The 24,230-nt window shown below is 41.1% G+C and overlaps 1 protein-coding gene across 2 annotated transcripts; it reads left to right on the top strand.

Moving 5' to 3' along the window:
* Positions 1 to 12,769: 12,769 nt before the first annotated feature.
* On the top strand, positions 12,770 to 22,752 carry LOC138877032 (uncharacterized). Of its 2 annotated transcripts, none has more exons than XM_070156435.1 (2): positions 12,770 to 13,318; positions 18,150 to 22,752. In XM_070156435.1, exon 2 carries the CDS (start codon positions 20,090 to 20,092, stop codon positions 21,473 to 21,475), a length of 1,386 nt encoding a protein of 461 aa, XP_070012536.1. In that variant the 5' UTR covers positions 12,770 to 13,318; positions 18,150 to 20,089; the 3' UTR covers positions 21,476 to 22,752. The 2 variants fall into 2 exon arrangements, with proteins under 2 accessions (XP_070012536.1, XP_070012535.1); XM_070156434.1 differs by having other exon boundaries at positions 15,441 to 22,752.
* Positions 22,753 to 24,230: the final 1,478 nt, after the last annotated feature.

The raw sequence follows: 24,230 nt of genomic DNA, 5'->3' as shown, positions 1-24,230 counted from the left end.
CTATTCCCTCAAGCTAAGGTTAGGCCAAACACTTACCTCGATTCCACGGACAAAATCAAGCCTCAATTACCGCTTTACCTCTCGGTTCCACTTTCAATCCGCTTGCATCTAGTCATAATTTACTTAATAACATCAATAAATACTAAATAAACCAATTCTAATGCATAAATATAGATTTCCCAATATTTTTCCCAAAAATCAAAAATCGACCCCGGGCCCATTTGGTTAAAACTTGAAGTTCCAACCAAAACCCGATTACCCATTCGTCCATGAACCCAAATATGCAATTGGTTTTGAAATCCGACCTCAATTTGAGGTCTAAATCCCCAAATTTCGAAATTCCTAAATTCTACCCAAAAACACTCAATTTCCCATGAAAACTCCTAGATTTTGAGACGAAATCATGTAAAAAGATGGAATAGATTGAAGAAAAAGAGTTAAAAATCATTTAACTATGATTTGGGGAAGAACCCTCCTTTGGAAAATTACCTACGGGAGCTTAGGGTTTGAAAATTTGTGAAATGAGTTCAAAATTCCATCCAAGTGATATTTCGATCAGGTGCAGATTTTCGCAATTACGAAGCTCGCAAATGCGAGACAGGCTTTGCAATTGCAAACCTGCTGCATGTCTGCTCCTCTCGCAATTGCAAGGAATTCGTCGCAATTGCGATGGTTGACCCATTCCCTGCTGACTTCGCAAATGCGAAGGAAATGATCACAATTTCGAACTGTGCTGGCCAGGGCTTTCTTCGCAATTGCGATCAAGCCCTCGCAATTGCGAAGTCTGACCTTGAAATTGCGAGATCAGAGCCTGCAACAAAAATGCCAGATGCAATAGAAATTTTCTAAGTCCAAACTCACACCGTGGCCTATCCAAAACTCACCCGAGCCCTCGGGGCTCCAATCGAAACATGCACACAAGTGTAAAAATATTATACGGACTTGTTCATGAGATTAAATCTCAAAAATAACATCTTAAACAATGAATTTAATACCAAAACCCATAAAATTCTTAAGAACATTAAAATTTCTATTTTCTCACTCGAGGGTCCGATTTATATCAAATCTCGTCCGTTTTTAACCAAATTTCACAAATACTACTTAAATACTATATCAAACCTGTAACGGGCTCCAAAACCAAAATACGGGCCCGATACCATCAAGTTCAAACATTAATCAATTTCTAAAAAATCCTTATATTTTTCAGCAAACAATTTTCTTCAAAAATTTATTTCTCGGGCTAGGTGTAACACTCCTCAAATTTATAAAAGTTTCAAAATACGCTAAATATAGAATTTAATTTTTTTTATATTAAATTATACTTTATTACGGATTTAAACCCATGTGATTGATTTTTGAGTTACTTTTCTATTTATAAATAATTGGATATACAATTAGGAGAATATTAATATTTTTAATTATTAAAGGTGAGTATCATTAATTATTAGTTAAGTTAAAAAAAAGGAGAAGGGACTAAAGCCCATAAAGGGCTGTTGAAGACAAAGGGAAGGCTTAAGGCCTTAAAGTCTAGCTGGACGTAAAAGGTCCAATGAAAGAATGTGACAAAGTTATACTCACAAGAAACAGAACACTGTTCTGTTACGCAGATAATAAAATAAAATTCTAGGGTTCTTTATCAATCACTAATTCTTGAACTCGGGTACGTAAATTTTTCTATTGTCAATTATCCTACAGTGGTAATAGGCAAGAATTGAATAGTTAATTCCCTTCTTCTATATCAACAGTAAATTTCATGTTTAGGTGTGAAACTTTAAAATTGATTAAAATGCACTGGTTATTGTAGAAGCGATTGTTTGACTGGTGTCAATTGGACTGGGGCCTACGTATTGGCTCGAGAAGTTTTGAGGTAAGTTGATACAACCCATTACTAAAGTGGTTTAACTCATAAAAGCACGCATACAAGGTGATTGATGAATTGCTTAAAAGAATTTATATTTACTTAATTGGAGCGAGTGAGTACCTATTAACTTAGAATTGTTCTAGCAAAAGTTTAGATGATTTATTATGATATATGTGCATAAATTTTCAGATTTTTGTATTATTCTTATATGTTATTTTCATGTTGAAAATTTATGAAGAAGCAAGAATATTTAGAAATACTTTTAGATGTTTATTTCATTCTTATGTCATGCTTTACATATAAGGATAGCAGCATGAGCATGTACATGATGTTCCAAAAAGAAAATATTTAGACTTGAAATTCACAAGAAGAAGTTTTAGAAAGAAAAGATTTTTGGAAGTATCCTTTATTCTGAGAAGGGGTCATCGTCCAGGTCGAGGGTCCTGACCAAAGCATTGATTTTCTGAAACTAGTTGTGCCAAAGTAGGGAGCACACGAGCCGAGGTTCTCGTTGCTGAGAACTTACTTAGTCATGCTAAGGTATGATACATGAGCGCTGAGAACCATGAAGTGAGTGACACCTCGTGGATTGGGCCTATTCGATCAGGTTGGGATCGAACTCATGCCGATCACACGGTGACTGAGACAGAATTAAGTCAGGGTAGTTGGAACTCCCAAAGTATAAAGTGAAGTATTTTTCTTATTATAAGAAAGAAAAAGAAAAGAATTTCTTTTAGAATATTCATAAACTGCTATTATGAAATTATTGTAGAATTGTTCTTATAAGCTTTATGTTTTACATGCATTTAGAATCTTTGCTCGTAATGTATATGTTATTAAAGTTTCGTCCCTATCGTTAAGACTCGCTGAGTACAATGGATGGTACTGACGTTCACCTTTGGGAACCTACATTGGTCTGTGATACAATGTAGGAACCGATTTTGCAGGCGAGCAGGCTACGGGTTAGGACTTCCTTCTCTTCCAGTGCTATTGGTGAGCTCCGGTTTTGTTCGTGGAGTATTCCTTAGAGGCATCTTTACTTAGCTATTTCTTTGTTTACTTAGAGAACTGTCCAGAAAATCTCATGTCCTGAGCAGTGCGTTAGTTTATCAGTAGAGGCTTCATAGACACAGTCGGTGGGTGAAGATTCAGATGTTTTTGATAATAACTTAGCAGCATTTCATTAGTTACTACAAATAAAGTTTTGAAGTTGGCTTATTTTATATATTTAAATTATTTAAAAGTATTTGGTTACAGTAATGCCTTGTGGCATGTAAATTTTGAAGTTATAATAGAATTGATAAGCGCAGATGGTTCGCTCGGTCATGTTTAATGATGGGGTGGCGGTCCCGACTTGTTCAAAAAATGGGTCGTGACACTAGGGACATTGGAATTCGATTCCGAGCATACACCTAAGTCCCAAATTTTTCTACGGACCATACGGTACCATCGAATCATGTGTCCGTGTCCGTTTACCAAAAATATTGACCAAAGTCAACTTTAATCAATTTTAAAGGCAAATTTCAATATTTTTCTTAAATTTCACATAAAAGCTTTCCGAAAACGCGCCCGGACTGTGCACGTAAATCGAGAAGGAAGAAAATGAGGTGTTCAAGGCCTCGAAACCCGGATTCAGATTCTAAAACATAAGATGACCCTTTGGGTCATCACATTCTCCACCTTTAAAATAACCGTTCGTCTTCGAACGGACATAGAAAAGTACCTAAATTGGAGAAAAGATGGTGATATTGGCTCTGCATATCGGACTCGGACTCCCAGGTAGCTACCTCAACAGGTTGACCTCTCCACTGCACACGAACCGACGGATAACTCTTCGATCTTAACTGATGAACCTGTCGATCTAAAATGGCCACCCGCTCCTCCTCGTTGGTCAAATCCTTGTCCAACTGGACAGTGTTGAAGTCTAACACATGGGATGGATCTTCGTGATACTTCCGAAGTATGGACACATGAAACACCGGATGCACATCTGATAAAACTTGGCGGAAATGCAAGTCTGTAATCCACCTCTCCCACTCGATCGAGGATCTTAAAAGGTCCAATGAACCTAGGGCTTAGCTTGCCCTTCTTTCCAAATCTCATCACGCCCTTCACGGGCGACACCCGAAGCAACACTCGCTCTCTGACCATGAATGCCACATCACGAACCTTACGGTCGGCATAACTCTTTTTCCTGGACTAAGCTATATGAAGCCTATCCTGAATGATTTTAACCTTGTCCAAGGCATCCTGTACTAAATCTGTACCCAACAATCAAGCCTCTCCCGGTTCAAACTATCCAACCGGTGACCGATACCGCTTAACATACAATGCCTCATAAGGATCCATTTGGATGCTCAACTGATAATTGTTGTTGTAAGCAAACTCTGCTAACGGCAAGAACGGATCCCACAAACCTCCAAAGTCAATAACACATGCTCGGAGCATATCCTCCAAAATCTAAATAGTACGCTTGGACTGCCCATCCGTTTGAGGATGAAACGATGTACTCAACTCAACTCGCGTACCCAACTCACCTTGTAATGCCTTCCAGAAATGCAAGGTAAACTGCGTACCTCGATCAGAAATGATAGACACGGGCACACCATAGAGACGAACGATCTCACGGATATAAACCTCCGCCAACCGCTTCGAAGAATAGGAAACTGCCACAGGAATGAAATGCGCTGACTTAGTAAGCATATCCACAATAACCCATACTACGTCAAACTTCCTCTAAGTCCGTGGGAGTCCAACAACGAAGTCCATAGTGATATGCTCCTACTTCCACTCAATCTTCTGAAACAAACCACCAGGTCTCTAATGCTTGTACTTAACTTGCTGACAATTCAAACACCGAGCTACATATGTAACAATATCCTTCTTCATCCTCTTCCACCAATAATATTGCCACAAGTCCTGATACATCTTAGCGGCACCCAAATGAATAGAATACCGAGAACTATGGGCATCCTCTAGTTCCATCCACATTAGGCACACAAACTCGACCCTATATCCTCAAAACGCCATCATATCCAACTGTAACCTGCTTGGCACCTCCGTGTTGCACTGTGTCTCTAAGGAAAACCAAATGAGGATCATTATACTGCCGATCTCTGATACGCTCAAATAATGAAGAGCGAGCAACTGTGCAAGCTAGAACACGGTTAGGCTCAGAAATATCCAATCTCACGAACTGATTGGCTAAATCCTGGACATCCAAAGCAAGTGGTCTCTCACCGACTGGGATATACGCAAGGCTGCCCATACTGGCTGACTTCCTACTCAAAGCATCGGCCACTACATTGGCCTTCCCAAGATGATACAAGATAGTGTATCATAGTCTTTCAATAGTTCCAATCACCTCATCTGACTCAAATTTAACCCTTCTTCTTGAACATGTATTGCAAACTCTTGTGATCCGTGAACACTTCACACGACACGCCATATAAATAATGCCTCCAAATCTTCAACGCGTGAACAATGGTTGTTAGCTCCAAATCTTGAACTGGATAATTCTTCTCTTGGATATTCAACTACCGCGAAGCATATGTAATAACTTGCCATTCTACATTAACACCTCACTAAGTCCAATACGAGATGCATCACAATATACTACATATAGCCCTAAACCTGTGGGCAATACCAACACTGGTGCCATAGTCAAAGCTATCTTGAGCTTCTGAAAGCTCGCCTCACACTCGTCTGACCACCTGAACTGGGCACCCTTCTGGGTCAACCTGGTCATCGGGGCTGCTATGGATGAAAACCCCTCCACAAACCGACGGTAGTAGCCTGCCAAACCCAAGAAACTCTAGATCTCTATAGCTGATGTGGGTCTAGGCCAGTCCTTGACTGCCTCAATCTTCTTAGGATCCACCTGAATGCCCTCTGCTAATACAAAATCACCCAAGAATGCAACTGAACTCAACCAAAATTCACATTTCGAAAACTTAGCATATAACAGGTTGTCCCTCAGAGTCTGAAGAACGACTTGAAGATGCTGCTCATGCTCCTCTCTGCTGCGGGAGTAGATCAACATATCATCAATAAAACAATCACAAAGGAATCCAGATAGGGCTTGAACACTCAGTTCATCAAATCCATAAATGTTGTTGGGGCATTTGTCAACCCGAATGACATCACTAGAAACTCATATTGCCCGTAACTAGTGTGAAAAGTTGTCTTAGGGACATCGGAGGCCCTAATCTTCAAATAATTGTAGCCAGATCTCAAATCAATCTTCGAAAACACTTTGGCACCCTGAAGCTGATCAAATAATTCATTAATCCTTGGCAATGGATACTTGTTCTTGATGGTGACTTTGTTCAACTGCCGATAATCTATGCACATCCTCATCGACCCATCCTTTTTCTTAACAAACAACATCGGCGCACCCCAGTAATAACCACACACGAGTGATAGACATGATCTACAATAATAGAATCATCCACTAGTGTGGACAAATATATAGGAGCACTCAAAGAATCACGAGGCACAACCAAATATATAGCAAAATAAAATGACACATATGAGTATGTAGACCCTGGATCAAATAGAACTGAAGCATCTCTACTGCAAACTGCAACCGTACCTGTGATAACGCCATCATATGCCTCAATCTCAGGATTGGCTGGGAAAGAAAAACATCGAGGCTGGGCCCCACTACTCTGAACCATATCCCTAGGGCGGCATCCTGCCGCTGGCCTCCACCTCTAGCGGCCTGACCTCCACCTCTAGCACCTCTACCTCCACCTCTAGCTGGCTAACCCCTACCTCCAGCTGGCTGAGCAGGCGGTGGAACACCCGGTGCCAGAACCAAGGCACGAGAACCCTGATGCTGAGAACTGCTCGATGCTCGAGGGCAAAATCTAGCAATGTGCCTCTGATCGCCATAAGTATAACAAGTCCTCGGCTGATGGTACTGCTGACACTGAAATTGACCCTAACGGCCTGAGTAACCACCCTTAAAACTCTAGAGCGGACGTGCACTGATAGGAGCTGGTGATGCACTATAGGGTACCTGATCAGAATACTACATATGAGAACCACGGCCACCTGGAGCACCGTGAGAAGCCTGAAGTGATAAATGAAATGGCCTGGGAGGATGGACCCTACCAAAAGAATCTCTGCCTCTAGATGAGGTACCACTAAACCTACCAGAATGACGAGGCCTCTTGTCAGGCCCCTAACCAATCCCCTGATTTAGAACTGCCTCAACTCGCCAGGCCACATTGGCTGCAACCTGAAAGGAAATCTCGTTACCCGTCTCCTTAGCCATCTGCAATCTGATAGGCTGAGCGAGTCCCTCAATGAACCTCATTAGTCTCTCTCTCTCTCTCTCTCTCTCTCTCGCCCTCTCCCTCTCTCTCTCGGTGGAGAGTATAAGAAGAGCATGATGAGTCAAGTCAACAAACCTAGTCTGGTACTGGGTAATAGTCATAGAACCCTGCTGAAGATGCTCGAATTACTTGCGGTAGTCCTCTGCTTGAGTGACAGGAAGAAACTTCTCGAGAAATAGCTGAGAGAGCTGGTCCCAAGTCAAGGCAGGCGAACCAGCTAGTCTAGTCAACACAAAATCATTCCACCAACTCTTGGCAGACCCTATGATCTGGAACACAGCAAAGTCGACCCCATTGGTCTATACTATCCCCATGTCCCGCAACACCTCATGGCAGCGGTTAAGATAATCTTGGGGGTCCTCAGAAGCTTCCCAACTGAAATGAACCAGGAAAAGCTTGGTAAACTTATCCAACCTCAACAAAGCCTCATAAGACATAGATGAATCACCAACGACCTGAGCTGTAACAACTAGTTGTGCTACTCCCACTGGCTGAGCTACTGGAGTCTGGAATTGAGGAGCCATATTCTCTGGAGTGCGAGTAGCGAGAGTCTGTTCTCCCCCCCCCCAGCTTGAGAGACGGCTGGTGCTACAGGAAGTATGCCTGCCTGAGTGACACTCTCCATAAGGCCCACTAGATGGACCAAAGCATCCTGAAGTACCGGGGTAGCGATGAACCCCTCTAGAACCTGAGTTGGCCCTGCTAGAATGGTCTGGGCCGGAACCTCATCCTCAAACACTACTTGAGGCTCCGATGTTGGTGTTGGTGCTCGAGCTCTAGGCTGAGCCATGCCCCTACCTTGTCCTCTAACACGGCCTCGACCTTGTCCTCTACCACTCGTAGGAGCTGCCACTGGAGGCTCAGGCTGCTGATCAGCGGATGAAGTAGTACGTGTTCTCGCCATCTGCGAAAAAATAGAGTAGAAGTTCAGTTAGCATTGAGAAGTCAAATCGCACGACAGAGAAGAACAGATGTGAAGTCATTCCTAAACTCTGTAGCCTCTGGGGGATAAGCACAGATGTCTCCGTACCGATCCCTTGAACTCTACCTGGCTTTTTTGTGAATTGTGAGACTTAAGCAACCTAGTGCTCTGATACCAACTTGTCATAACCTGCATTTCCTACTGTTGGGATCGTGATAGCGCCTAATTATTGAATGCTAGGCAAGACAATAACTACGATTTTTAACACATTAAAAATTAACCCAAATAGAAATAAAGAGTAATTAATGCTAAACAAATATAAAGTGCAGAAGTTATACAGTTTAAAATACTCCAATACATATTTACCCCAACTATCTGGTGTCACAATTCACAAACGTCTAAGAAGTTCTACAAATACTGGTTTAAAGGAATTATAATTGTTCTCGGAATGGAAAGAGACAGATAAACCAAAATAGGGGGGAAGGGGGACTCTAGGGTCTGCGAACGCGGGCAGATTTACCTAGGGTTTCGCATGGACTAAAAGCAGCAACGTCAACACTACTCACGTGGTCCATCACCTAAATCTGCACAAAAAGTACAGAGTGCAGTATCAGTACAACCGACCTCATGTATTGGTAAGTGTCGAGCCTAACCTTGACGAAGTAGTGACGAGGCTAGGATACGACAACCATATAAATGTGCAGTTAAATCATATACGAGAAACAGTAATAATAGAATTGAACAGATAAAGACAGGAAAGGAGAACATGCTGAGGGGAATATCAAATTCTAACAGTTATAAAGTAAAGAAGCAAGGTAAATATCAACTTTGAACCAACAGAACGGATAACACAGTAACAAGTGCACGACATCACCCTTCGTGTTTTTACTCTCGTCCTCACCATAGAAATCAACAAAGACGGCATGATATCACCCTTCGTGCTTTTACTCTCTCATAATCATGGCACGACATCACCCTTCGTGTTAACACTCACAGAAATATGGCACGGCATCACCCTTCGTGCATTAACACTCACTGAATATGGCACGACATCACCCTTCGTGCTTTAACACTCTCTCACAATATTGTACACGGCATCACCCTTCGTGCTTTACACTCTTCCTTACCCAAACAATAGAAAAAATAACATCCCGGTAAGGGAATAAACAATAGAAACAATAACATCCCGGCAAGGGAATCAGCTATAAACAAACTCGTTTCAATAGTTAACTTCACAAAATAAATCTCAACTTGATTCAATACTCAACAATGGTCAATTACCAAGAAAAATATCATAAGTCTTGTTCAACATGGATAATCATCAACTTAAGCATGAATAGTACATAATAAGAATCACAACGGTCACAGTTTAAGACTCACTTGCATGCTCGACACCAATGTATAGATACTCGTCACCACACCTATACGTCGTACTCAACACTAACATATAGCAAATAAGACAACAACTCTTATTCCCTCAAGCTAAGGTTTGGCCAAACACTTACCTCGATTCCACGGACAAAATCAAGCCTCAATTACCACTTTACCTCTCGGTCCACTTCCAATCCGCTTGTATCTAGTCATAATTTACTTAGTAACATCAATAAATGTTAAATAAACCAATTCTAATGCATGAATATAGGTTTCCCAAAAAAGTCATAAATTAACCCCAGACCCGCTTGGTCAAAACTCGAAGTTCGAACCAAAATTCGATTATCCATTCACCCATGAACCCAAATATGCAATTGGTTTTGAAATCCGACCTCAATTTGAGATCTAAATTCCCATAATTCGAAATTCCTAAATTCTACTTAAAAAACCCAATTTCCCATGAAAACCCCTAGATTTTGAGATAAAATCATGTAAAAAGATGGAATAGATTGAAGAAAATAAGTTAATAATCGTTTACCTATGATTGGGGAAGAACTCTCCTTTCGAAAATCGCATATGGGAGCTTAGGGTTTGAAAATTTGTGAAATGAGTTCAAAATCCCGTCCAAGTGATGTTTTGATCAGGTGCAGATGTTACAATTGCAACAGGAGCTTCGCAATTGCGAAACTCGCAAATGGGAGACAGGCTTCGCAATTGCAAACTTGCTGCTTGTCTGCTCCTCTAGCAATTGCGAGCAATTCATCGCAATTGCGATGGTTGACCCCTCCCTGCTGACTTCGCAAATGCGAAGGAAATGTTTGCGATTGTGAACTGTGCTGGCCAGGGCTTTCTTCGCAATTGCGATCAAGCCCTCGCAATTGCCAAGCCTGTGAGGCTCGCAATCGAAGTCTGACCTCACAATTGCGAGATCAGAGCCTGCAACAAAAATACCAGATGCAACAGAAATTTTCTAAGTCCAAACTTACTCTGTGGCCGATTCAAAACTCACCCGAGCCCTCGGGGCTCCAACCCAAACATGCACACAAGTCCAAAAATATTATACAAACTTTTTCGTGCGATCAAATCGCCAAAATAACATCTTAAACAACGAATTTAATACCAAAACTCATGAAATTCTTAAGAACATTGAAATTTCTATTTTCTCAACCAATGGTCCGATTTATATCAAATCTCTTCCGTTTTTTACCAAATTTCATAGATACGGCTTAAATACTATATCAAACCTGTACCGGCCTCCAGAACCAAAATACGGGCCCGATATCATCAAGTTCAAACATTAATCAATTTCTAAAAAATCCTTATATTTTCCAGCAAACACTTTTCCTCAAAAATTCATTTCTCGGGCTAGGGACCTCGGAATTCGATTCCGGGCATACACCCAAGTCCCATATTTTTCTACGGACCTTACGGGACCATCAAATTACGGGTCCGCGTCCGTTTACCAAAAATATTGACCGAAGTCAACTTTAATCAATTTTAAAAGCAAATTTCAATATTTTTCTTAAATTTTACATAAAAGCTTTCCGGAAATACGCACAAACTGACATAAATCGAGGAGAAGGGAAATGAGGTTTTTTAGGCCTTGAAACCCCGATTTGATTCTAAAACACAATGGATCATCTCACATTCAAAGCCTCAAAATATAAAACGGAGCGTAAACACTAGCAAGGAGGAGTATGGTTGCTATTAAAATTCCTTAAACTTTCATTGCAAATGGTGTCGAAATTCTCTCAAGTCCCAAGGGGTTAGAAACCAACCCCCTCACAAGTTCTAAAATACCATATGAACTTATAGAAAATCTCAAATCAAAAGGTGAAACATTAGAACTTAAAACAATATATTGGTTGTTGCAGACCGTGGTTCAACACCCTCCTCAACTAGAGGGGGAATGATGAAGGATAATGTTTAGTCTGTAGAGTTCAATTACGTTTAGAAGCTCACTGCGTAGCTTGAGTAGGTTCTGTTATCGTATGTGGAGCTCTAGAACTCTTGATTATACTCTATATACATAAATCTATGTACAACACATATCGATATATTGAAAGAGAGCTTTCCATGTACCATTCATCCTTTTCATTAGAAAAATCAAAGTTACTCTTAATATTTCAATTGAAGAAATAGATAGTTAATCCTCAGGAAAAGAAATTAAACTAACAATTTAAACGAGTAAATATTAGGCATGTGCTACTTTTGGGGCAAAATTACATTATGAAGTCCTCCACTCTAGGGAGATTCATTGAGTTAAACATTAAGAGCCTATTTGGAAAACCACTTTAGAAATGGATTTGAGTGTAATTGGGTGGAATTACACAGTTTGACATGTTTGTTTGGCCAAGTAATTACTTGGTCAACATGGAATTGGGTATAATTGAAGGGGGTAATTACACTCTTCAATTCTCAAAGGGGAGTTGAGAATTGGTGGTAATTACACTGTGTAATTACAAGGTTGCTTTTTAGTTTTTTTCGTTTTTGTTTTTGTTTTTATTTTAATTTATTTTCTTTATAATTTTTTATTTCTGTTATTTTAATTTTTAAATTTTATTTTTACTTTTTAATTTCTTTTGAAATTTTAAAATATATTTTTATTTGTACATTATTTATTTTTTATTTCTCTATCTTTACTTCTTGTGATTCCATGTAATTGCTTATATTTTATTTTTTATTTATTTTATTATTATATTATTTGAAACTACACCTCCTAATATTAGAAATAATGAGTCATTAACAAACTTGGCATATGGTAGACATGTGATTTTTGACTCTCCCCAGGATTTTTTATATTTTAGCATGTAAATATTTAATTTAGGCCTAATATAGCTATTTTAATTAATTTGACTCTTTTACTTTATTTTATTACAAGAAAAATGAAAATTACAAAAAAATAGTTTCATTAATATTTTTGTAGTCATTTTTAATCTTGAAAAATACCAAAAAAATAATAGTTTATTTTAACGGTCAGTCTTATTTTAATAGTTTATTTTACTTAAGTAGGATTAATTAATAAATGAGATCACATTTTTAATCTCGTTCGCAGGGAAAGAATAAAACTTAGGCTCAAACAACCCATTTTTAGGCCTAATTTTGGACCTAACCCTAAATTCTTAGGCACATACCCCTAACCTATTCCCTACCCTTATATAATAGTACCTAATCCCTAAATTAAAAGAGGAGGACGCCTAAAAATCTAAAGAAAGGAGACACTCTGCAAAAGCTACAACGCCGCTTTCACGACCCCCCCCCCCCCCCCGCGTTGTCTTCTCCAAACACCCTCCAGCGTAACTTCTGGATCTTCTTCATGGAGAACACCACAAAACCCTAGAACTTAGCTCCATCTCCATAGCTCACGCCGGACTCTCCGCTCCCCACCAGCGGCAAACACGTTGTTACACCCAAACAACGACCAAAACCTGAAGCAGATGATCCACCGTTTTGGACCTGGACTTCATCTTCTCCATCGAGAACTAATAACGGCTAAACAAAAGCCATCCAGTGGGTCTCTACACACACACAAGAACACACATACTTTGAGATTTCCTTGATGTAAAACTCACAAGACAACAACAAAATAGAGCGCATAAAACATTCTGTTTCATCTCCCTAGTTTCAGATTTTCATTTCTCCATGAACGGAGTTTGCTTGAGCGATTGAAGTTCACGACGAGGCCCTTTGTTGAGTGTCGTCATGGTTCCGGCGAGTCCCGAGTTTTCCGATTGAATATCGATGATCGTTTCTATTGGTTTTGGCCGAAGCCCGTTCGAGGTTGTCGCATCGAGGTCTCCGGTGTTGATTCTATCGCAGCTGGTATGTTCAGAAGTACTACACTTCATGTTTGATGAATCGTTTGGTTAATATTCTTGTTTGGCTTGCGTCGTTAGCGTTTTTCTGAAATTTTGTTTAATTTTGTGTCGTTTAGTATTATGTTATGTTCCATTTGTGTCTTATTTCCTAGCAAATCCCTGTTTGACTGAGTTTGGAGTGCATAATTTCTGGATTACAATGACTCAATTGGCTTTATATTTCATGACGATGCAAAGAAACTAGACGGAGGTGCTAATTGGATTGAAAATCAGATTTACTTCAACGTACATAGCATTTCATTAACATGGTTGGATATTTGTAGTATAGGCAGGAGAGTTAGTTTGTTAAATAAGATGAGGAAATTCTTCCGGCCAATAATTGTTGTTTTGTTGTTCAGAGTTAACTGGAGGAAATTGTTTGTTATAGGCACTATTTTAACAGTGTTTAGGGATACCACTTAAAATGAACTTCGTAGTTTGCTTTAAGCGCGTTATTTCTAAAAGTTACCTTCCTAAACTTGGGTGTGCATTTAAGTGACCCAAATCCAATTTTCAACAAGGTTAAACAGAATGTGTCGTGAACCACGGGTGCATTTATGTGACATGGTTCAAGACGTGTTTTAGATGACGTTGAATCTTTTCTAAAAATAATAAATAAAAGCGGTTTTAAAATTAAAATTGAACCATAGGCTAAAACATATATTAAAATCAAGTAAATAGGCCAAACATAACAGTTGAGCGACCGTGCTAGAACCACGGAATCCGAGAATGCCTAACACCTTCTCCCGGATTAACAGAATTCCTTACCCGGATTTCTGTGTTCGCGGACAGTAATACAGAGTCAATCTTTTCCTCGATTTGGGATTTGAACTAGTGACTTGGAACACCAATTAAAATATTCCATGTGGCGACTCTGAATTGAATAAATAATCCCATTTCGAATAATGTCACTTTAATTGGAAAAACTCCATTGTCTACCTTCGGGTGTGTAAAAAGGAGGTGTGACAGCTCTGGCGACTCTGCTAGGGATCGAACCCAGAATCTCTGGTTCAGGCTTCAAAAATTCGATCTAAGATGAATTGTTATATTTGGTTTTATTTGTTATCTGATTTTATGGCATGTTTGGGCCTAATGTGCTAAATGTTGCTTTTACCACTTTGATATTATCTGAACTATATGTTATGAAACCCTTCTCTTCTCATCTTCGGGGATGTGCTCGCTAGTCGAGACTCCCTATTCTATTAGTGTCATACCTTGAAATAAGAAAGAGGCTCGGACAAGGTACTAAGCCGGATGGCCTTTTGGTTCCCGGTACGTAGCCCCCTCCTCGGCTCGAGTTGTCCGCTCGGGTACACAAGTCTAGAACAAATACCCAGGTTTTGAACCTAGAATAACTCAGCCTCATGTCGGATCCCTAGAACGTTTGTTTGTATCATGTGCATTTGACTTTGGAGACTCAACACAGGGATTGGGTCTATCTAGGACAGGTGTACCGAAATGAAAAGACCATCCTGATACATCTTACTTGCTACTTGTGCATTCATTTGCTTCAGATTTGCATGTTGACCGGCTCGTAGGGGAAAAACTTAGGGAAAGTCAATGAAAAGCTAAGAGAGATAATTTCCTGTTTTGAAAAACCGATGTCCCAAAATATACTGAAACTCTGCCGAAATTTTGAAAAAAAAAATTGTTTTGTTTTAAAAAAAGAGTTGGTTTTTGTTTTATCGAAATTGCCCGAACTACGCCAGTTTGATTCTCACCGGATGTGGGATACGTAGGCAACCCTCATCGGGTCCAACTTCCTTTTTTGCAAAATAGCCCAAAAGAACCAAAAATCTTATTGTTTTTTGTGGTGAACAAGCAAGGCGACGCCATTCTTGTCAAAAATAGCCGAATGTCCCTAAAAGGATGTCAGAAGACTATTTTTTCAAGAACAACCGCCTTTGGTCTCTTTTTCAAATTTTTGGTCGGTTATCAAACACGGCCTTAAAATCTTCTCACGGAAGTGCTGAAAGGCCATATTTGCAAAGCCGGATTTTTATTTTTGACATGAAAAAAAAGTGTTAACTTTGTTTTTGGAGTCAAATGAATTATGATTTTGCTTAACCACCCTAATAAATATGCAGAATGAGCACGAATCAAAATTTGTCAATAATTCATGAACAAGATCCCTTTGGAGCTGCACATGTGGTGGAACGATCTCGATAAATCAGGGCAAGATACGGTCAATCTATACTTGGAAGGCCTCACCGGGTTGCTGAAGATTAATTCTAGGGGAGACATCGTAAATGCATTGGTTACATTCTGGGACCCGGCCCACAATGTATTTCATTTCTCAAACTTTGAACTTACTCCAACCTTGGAAAAAATAGCCAGATATATTGGTGGTCCCAAAGTTCCTCTGAGACACCAGTACTTGATTGCTCCAAGGGTCGTAGCCGTACACAGGTTCCTAGATTCTTTAAAGATAAGCAGGGGGTCCACAACCCAGATCTGGCAGCTGGTTTTTGCACTCTGCAGTTTATATACAAGAGATATGGTCATATAAGGGGGTTTAACAATCCAAAAAACAAAATCTGCAGCAAAGGAAGCCGCCTCAAATACAGGTGTTTCGCATTTATGGTAGTTTTCTTGGGCCTATTGGTGTTTCCCCGGAAAGATGAGATTATCGATATACGGATAGCTGGGGTTGTCAGCACTTTGCTTACTCAAGCTAAAGGTACCCTCGCACCCATGATAGTGTCTGAGATCTTCCGCGCCCTTACAACTTACAAAGTCGGAGGAGACTTCTTTGAAGGGTGCAACTTGTTATTACAAATGTGGATGATTGAACATCTATGTCATCGTCCTCAATTCATGAGTTATGGGTTGACAGAGAAGAGCTGCATAGAGGAATTCCATACAAGAGTTGATGGGTTTAGCTTACCATAGGGGGTCACAGAATGGGTATCACATCTCCGTTCCATCAGTGCAAGTCAAATAGAGTGGACGTTTGGGTGGCTTCTCGTAGATGAGATCATATACATGCCAGCTACCGGGCCTCACTTCCTTTTGATGGGTCTCAGGAGTATCCAGCCTTATGCCCCATATCAGGTTTTGAGACAGTTAGGGAGATGTCAAATAGTTCCCAGGAATGAAGACATTAGTCGCCATTTGGTCGAGATTGGTCCCGATGGTCAATTTCATGAAGCAGTGCTTCGCCAGATTTGGAGCGAGTGTCATTACTTGACGACAAACACTCGAGTATGTGATCTTCCAGAGGTGAAGTTGCACCAGAATACCTTTCTTGGTATAAAAGGGAAGTTGAGTTTAGAAGGCCGGCCAAAAGGCCCCATCTTCAAGAATTTATCGAGACGTCACAAGAGCAAGGGGACTGGATGGCCAAAGAAAATGAGTACCGAGCCACCATAAGAAGGCTGGAAAAGCAAGTCATGGACCTTCAGTTTGAGAATGGGTTGCAAGCCGTCGCAGATGAAGGTGAGAAGAAGAAGTTAACTCAGGAAAATGAAGCCCTCAAAGTTCAAATTCAGAAAATGAGAATAGCTGCTAGAAACCCGGAAAGAAGCCCAGCGGATGAAAGGCTTATAAGCAGTCTGAAAAAGAAAGTCTTTGAGTGTCAAGATGACCTGGAAAAGTCTGAGGCCAGCCTAGCAAAAGTCTGGGCACGATGGGCAAAGAAGGCGGAAGAGCGAGCACAGTTTGTGCAATAAATGAAAAGAAAGTATGAAGGGACAATCGCCAGCCTGAAGAGAAAAATGACTACCCTCGAGAATGAGGCAGCCAAGCAGGCCAAGGACTTTAAAGCTGACAGGGAACACTGTTATGATTTGATGGCTCAGATGGAGGAAGAAATACAACAACTGCAAAATCAACGTCTCCACGACACTTAGGTGTTAGAAGCCCGGAATTAGCAGGTCGGGCGTCTGCTTTAGGAAAAGGGTAGAATCCAAGAGAGGATCAGAACCATCGCCGACTACATTGTTGTAAAATGCCAAGCATGTGAGGATATGACTCGCACCACCTTCTTCGTGGCAGTGATGACATTTGTCCGACAGATAATAAGTGACTTGGAAAGGCTTCAAAGGGATCTTGCATATAGGTCCGTGGCGAGACCGAATGATGTCCCACGGGCCCTAGGAGCATTTGAGGCATTAATGTATTCATGATTTTCATTGGAGTCTGTTAGTCTGTTTGCGAGTCTGTACTTTCTTTTGTTGGAGTCTATTAGTTGGTTTTCAAATTTGTTATTTTCACCTTTCTGTCAGAGTCTATCGGTCTTGTTTTGAGTCAGGGTCTGTCAATTTCCCTTATCGAGTCTATTAGTTTTTAGGACGAGTCGTTGTAATCAAAACTGTTTGTTTGAAAATCCCAAAATGTGTTTATCATTTACTTTTACACTTATCCCTCAGAACTACGCTTGGTCTGATTCATGTGGGGTCATGATACGTAGGCAATCTTCATAGGATTCAACCATAACCAAAAGAAAAAAGAGAAAAGAAGAAAAAAAAAGGAAAAACAAGAGAAAGACAAGAAAAGAAAAGAGAGAAAAATAAGAAACCATGGGGAGGGAACAATGGCAAAACAAGAAAAAGACATGAGAGAATAAAAACAAAGAGAGATCAAGCAAGGAAAATCCAGAATAAAAAGAGAAAAAAAGAGAGAAAAGAGAAGTTGTAGATGGAAATAAGGAAAAGTTGGGATGACGCAAGAAACCGATCAAATGCATAATAGAAACGGTTAACTGCTTAGGTGCATTCACTCCTCAAATATGTGGTTGCCTATCTGTTAAAGCCCTAATCGCTAACAAGTTTGTTATTGATGAAATTCAAATTCAGGCAGATGGTTAGTTTGATTGGCATTCTGGCAACTCACTCCTACAACACCCGGTCCAAAAACAAGTTGAACATGGCCAACCAGGAACTTGAGGCATGTATTGTCGATCCGTCAAAAGAGATGGAAGAATCGGAGGTCAATCTGAAAGATGAGTTGTATAAGTTGAAGCAGAAGATGGCTGAAATGTACCAAGCATGGGCAAAAGGGCACCCACCGCTAGTTTACCCCGCCAGCCCTGCTTTTATCCCGCCATTGGCTCAGCCCCAGGAACCTCCCACTGTGAACTCATCCCCGGCCTTTCCCCTCTACCAATAATGCCACGACACCATTTCCCATACATCACAAACTCCACCACCCAAACAAGTCTTGTACCCTCCTCCACCAGTCACTCATATTTTTGTGGCACCCCCACCTGCTGCATTACACTGATCCTCCAGTGAGCCTTTATTCCAGACTAACGACAACCAGTATTACCCCCCAGAGCCCACTTTCAAGGTTCCCGGACCCTATTCCTACATTTCTTATTTTGACCTCTCTATGGAAACCGAAAAACAATCTAAAAATCCCGAATATGAGGAGATGTTCAGGAAAGTTAAAAGCCTAGAACAGTCATTCAGAGACATGCGGGGGTTGGGAGGTCAAGTAAGTGTGGCCTACAAAGACCTATGTCTGTTTCCAGATGTGCAATTGTCGGCAGGGTTTAAGATGCCCAAGTTTGATTTGTATGATGGGCACGGTGATCTAGTGGCGCATTTGAGAGGTTTTTGTAGCAAAATGAGGGGATTTGGCGGGAAAGACGAGCTGCTAATGGCGTATTTCAGTCAGAGTCTGAGTGGTTCAGCGCTGGAATGGTATACTTGGCAGGATAACGGAAGATGGTACACATGAGATGATCTGGCCCAAGCATTTGCTTGTCACTTCTAGTACAATCTCGAGATTATTCCGGATCGTCTGTCTTTGACGAAACTTGAGAAAAAGCACAATGAAATATTCAGAGAATATGGTTTTCGTTGGAGAGAGCAGGCAGCGAGGGTTGACCCTCAAAAGAAAGAAAGTGAAATGGTGGATTATTTTCTGCAGGCCTTAGAACCTACTTATTACGGACATCTGGTATCGGTTATAGGCAAGTCCTTCAATGAAGTGGTAAAAATAGGCGGTATGGTAGAAGAAGGGCTCAAGACAAATAAAATCATGAGCTATTCGGCGATCAAGGCAACCACCCAGGCTATTCAAAGTGGAACTGGGGGAGCAATTGGAAAGAAGAAGAAAGAGGATGTCGCAACGATCGAGTCAGGAGTTTGGTTCGGACCCAGGGGCCCATCACATTACTATAACCAGCCTCGACCCCACCACCAAACCTACCCTCATACCCCATATAGCCTACCACAACACTACTACCCACCACCAGACCCCCATTTTTCTGTCCATCATGCCCAAACATACAGCCAACCTCCGGCCCACACACAATGGCATGCGCCAGTCCTACAAAATACATACCCAGCCCCACAAAATGCCTATCCACCCCCAAGAGCCTACTGAAACCCTCCTGGATTAGGTTTCCGGCCCAACCAAGCATTTAAGAACAAGAGGTTGCAGAGGAAGAAAACGTTCACTCCATTGGGAGAATCCTATACCAGTTTGTTCCACATGTTGCAACAATTGGGTATGATGAGTTCGATCGAGCCAAAACTGCCAAATCCTCCCTCGAGGAATCTTGATCACTCTGTGAGTTGCGAATATTGTTCTGGTGCTCCGGGGCACGACACAGATAAATGTTGGCAATTGAAAACATCTATTTAAGGGCTCATTGATACTAATCGGATTGAGGTTCAAGCTCCGGAGGCGCCCAATATCAACCAGAATCCGTTGTCGGCCCATCATGAGACAAATATGATCGAGATAGTGTAAAGGGGGGGAGCCTAATAAGCCTTCACAGACCGTCATGATGATTCGGTCCAGTGAAGTCAGGCCGTTTGAAATGCCAATAATTGATAAATCAGTGATTAGGTTGAGCGGGGCAAAAAGTGAACCATCTGCGGTAGTCAAGGAAGGGTCTTCAAGTGGTGTTGCAGTGAAACAGGATAAAGCAAAAGTGGTGGTGCCAGGGGTAGCGAACAAGCCTGTCATAATTATGGAGGGTGCTCGCACAGATCCTGTAATTATCAAACCTATCACCCAATTACCAATAGTCAACAGCAAGGCTGTCCCGTGGAATTATGAACGAGTGACAGTGACTTACAAGGGAAAAGAGGTTAAACAAGAAGTTTGTGAGACCCATGGTTTGACTCGATCGGGGAGATGCTTTGCCCCCGAAGAGTTGAGAAAAGCTAAGATATCCAAAGATAACCCGGTGCTAGTGAAGAAAGTTGTGATCGAGGAAGAAGCAGAAGAATTCTTGAGAAAGATGAAAGTGCAGGACTATTCCATTGTGGAGCAGTTGAGGAAGACACCGACTCAGATTTCACTATTGTCATTATTGATCTATTCAGACGAGCACCGTCGGGCTTTGATGAAGATCCTGAATGAGGCCCACGTTCCTAACAAAATCTCAGTAAACCACTTGGAAAAGATAGCTAACAAGATATTTGAGGTAAATAGAGTCACTTTTTCTGATGATGAGTTGCCCGTGGAGGGTACTGAGCACAATAGAGCCCTCTATCTTACGGTGAAATGCAAAGATTCCGTGGTTACTCGGGTACTGGTCGACAATGTTTCTAGTGCGAACATTTTCCCTCTCTCCACGCTGAACAAGTTGAAGGTGGATGATGAAAGAATTCACAAGAACAGTATTTGCGTTCGGGGATTCGACAGTGGAGGGAAAGCTTCAGTCGGGAACATAGTACTTGAGCTTACAATAGGGCCAGTTGAATTTACCATGGAGTTCTATGTGCTCGATGTGGCTGTTTCTTACAATCTGCTATTAGCTCGACCCTGGATTCATGCGGCCAAAGCAGTCCCATCTACTCTGCATCAAATAGTCAAGTTTGAATGGGATAAACATGAAATTGTTGTGCACGGCGAAGATAATTTGTGTGTTCCCAGTGACGCCATTGTTCCGTTCATAGAGTTTGAAGACGACAAGGGGCCATGGGTTTATCAGGTTTTTGACACGGTATTGGTAGAAAAAATTCCAGAAGGGAAGTGCGTTCCAACTCCAAGAGTAGCTGTTGCATCAGTCATGGTAGCCGTTGAAATGTTGAAAAATGGTTTTGTACCAGACAAGGGTTTGGGTGCATCTCCGCAAGCCCATAGTTGTGTACGTGAAAAGAGCCAGAAAGTTGAAACAGAGAGCCTGGGTCCTCCCAAAGCCCATCCCACGGCTCTCTAGATCATTTGTCAGGCCTGGCACCAAGAAACGCCCAGTAACAACAGTTCCCAGTTATGTGGTTGGTCCTGATAAAGAGTTGATTGAAAGGTTCGAGAAGTTATTCAATGATGTGAACATGGTGGAAGCTGGAGAGGGTTCTAGCAAGGCATATGTGTAATTTGTTGGGCCCAGTGCAAAGATTAACAATTGGGAAGTTACTCCTATCCTCACCAGGAAGGAGTTTTGGTAGTTTGCTTTGATTTTCTTTCAGTTTATCTGGATTATTCCAGGGTTGTAATTCAGATTCTATGTTCCGCTATTTGGATGTATAAACCTTGTTATCTTTTAATTTCAATGAAATGCAATTTCCCTTTTTCTTCATTCCTGGTAGTTTTATTTTTGTTTTCTTTTCTTCCTTGTACAGTTCTTTTTATGCTGGTTTCAATAACATGACATGCATGAGGAATCTTCGGCCTAGTCCTAAAAGCCAATCTAATTATGAAATAGTAATTCAAGAAATAGAGTGTGATGATGAATCAGAATATGATGAGGATGAGGCTTTTGAAGAGATTAGTAAAGAATTAAGCCATTTTAAAGAAAAACCTAAGCCTAACCTGAGTGATACAGAAGCAATCAATTTAGGGGACCTAGATAATATCAGAGAAACTAAAATAAGTGTCCATCTTGAACCTCAACTTAGGGAGAAGATAATTAAAGTGTTACTTGAGTACAAAGACGTCTTTGAATGGTCATATGATGGCATGCTGGGTTTAAGCACTAACTTGGTGGTTCACAAATTGCCCACTGACCCGGCATTCCCTCCTATCAAGCAAAAGTTGAGGAAATTTAAAACTGATATGAGTGTGAAGATCAAAGAAGAGGTCACCAAGCAGTTCGATGCAAAAGTCATTCGGGTCACTCGGTATCCCACTTGGTTAGCCAATGTAGTATCTGTGCCAAAGAAGGATGGAAAGACCAGGGTGTGTGTTGATTACCGTGATCTCAACAAGGCGAGTCCCAAAGACAACTTCCCACTACCAAACATCCACATTTTGATTGATAATTGCTCCAAACATGAGATTGGGTCTTTTGTGGATTGCTACGAAGGCTATCATCAGATCCTAATGGATGAGGAAGATGCAGAGAAGACGGCATTCATCATGCCATGGGGAACATGCTGCTACAGGGTAATGCCTTTCGGTTTGAAAAATGTTGTGGAAACTTACATGAGGGCAATGACAACCATATTCCACGACATGATACATAAGGAGATATAGATTTATGTGGATTATGTAATCATAAAGTCTAGAAAGCAGTCTGATCATGTCAGAGATTTGAGAAAATTCTTCCAAAGGTTTCGCAGGTACAATCTTAAGCTAAATCCTGTAAAATGCCCATTTGGGGTGCCATCTGGAAAATTGTTAGGATTCATAGTCAGCCGTCGAGGTATTGAATTGGACCCATCAAAGATCAAAGCTATCCAAGAGTTTCCACCCCCAAGGAACAAAACTGAGGTGATAAGTCTATTAGGGAGGTTGAATTACATCAGCAGGTTTATTGCTCAGCTTACGACAACTTGTGAGCCTATCTTCAAACTGTTGAAGAAGGATGATGCGGTCAAATGGACAAATAAGTGTCAAGAAACATTTGATAAGATAAAGGGGTACTTTTCAAACCCACCTGTGTTGGTCTCACCAGAACTAGGGAGACCTTTGATTTTGTATTTGACGGTTTTAGACAATTTGTTTCGTTGTGTGATGGGTCAGCATGACATCACTGGCAGGAAGGAGCAGGCCATCTATTATCTCAGCAAGAAGTTCACATCTTACGAGGTTAAGTACACTCACCTGGAAAGGACATGTTGCGCCCTAACTTGGGTGGCACAAAAGTTGAAGCATTATTTGTCATCTTACACTACTTACCTCATCTCTCGTTTGGATCCATTAAAGTATATATTTTATAAGCCTATGCCCACAGGAAGGCTCGCAAAGTGGCAGATTTTGCTCACAGAATTCGACATTGTCTATGTGACCCGAACTGCAATGAAAGCCCAGGCATTGACCGACTATTTGGCCGAGAATCCGGTGGATGAAGAATATGAGTCGTTGAAGACCTACTTCCCTGATGAAGAGGTGATGCACATTGATGAGTTGAAACCAGTTGGAGAGCCAGGTTGGAAACTTTTCTTTGATGGAGCTGCTAACATGAAAGGCATCGGGATAGGGGTTGTACTCATTTCTGAAACAAGGCATCACTACCCTGTTATGGCTCAGCTTCGTTTCTATTGCACTAACAACATGGTTGAGTACGAGGCATGTATTTTGGGTTTGAGGTTGGCTGCAGACATGGGTGTCCAGGAAGTCTTAGTCTTGGGGGACTTGTACCTTCTGGTGCACCAGATTTAAGGGGAATGGGAAATACGAGATTTGAAACTCATACCGTACCGACAATGTTTGCATGATATTTGTCAACGGTTCAATCAGTAGAGTTTAGGCATATTCCAAGGATCCATAATAAGGTTGTTGATGTTTTGGCTACCTTGGCGTCAATGTTACATCACCCGGATAAGGCTTATGTTTACCCGTTGCATATTCAGGTCCATGATCAACATGCTTACTGTAATGTGGTAGAAGAAGAACTTGATGGTGAGCCTTAGTTTCACGATATCAAGGAATATATCGGGATGGGGGTGTATCCGGTACAAGCCATAGGTGATCAAAAGAGAATAATTCATCGGTTGGCGAGCAGATTTTTCTTCAGCGGAGGGGTTTTGTAC

Source organism: Nicotiana sylvestris, chromosome 9 (genome assembly GCF_000393655.2).
Source record: "Nicotiana sylvestris chromosome 9, ASM39365v2, whole genome shotgun sequence".
Taxonomy (NCBI): domain Eukaryota; kingdom Viridiplantae; phylum Streptophyta; class Magnoliopsida; order Solanales; family Solanaceae; genus Nicotiana; species Nicotiana sylvestris.
Note: the sequence above shows the minus strand (reverse complement) of the source record. Positions and strands in the feature narration are given on the sequence as shown.

Bases quoted from the DNA above. Each gene is read 5' to 3' on its own strand.
- LOC138877032 (XM_070156435.1), top strand. From the start codon at position 20,090: ATGATGATTCGGTCCAGTGAAGTCAGGCCGTTTGAAATGCCAATAATT.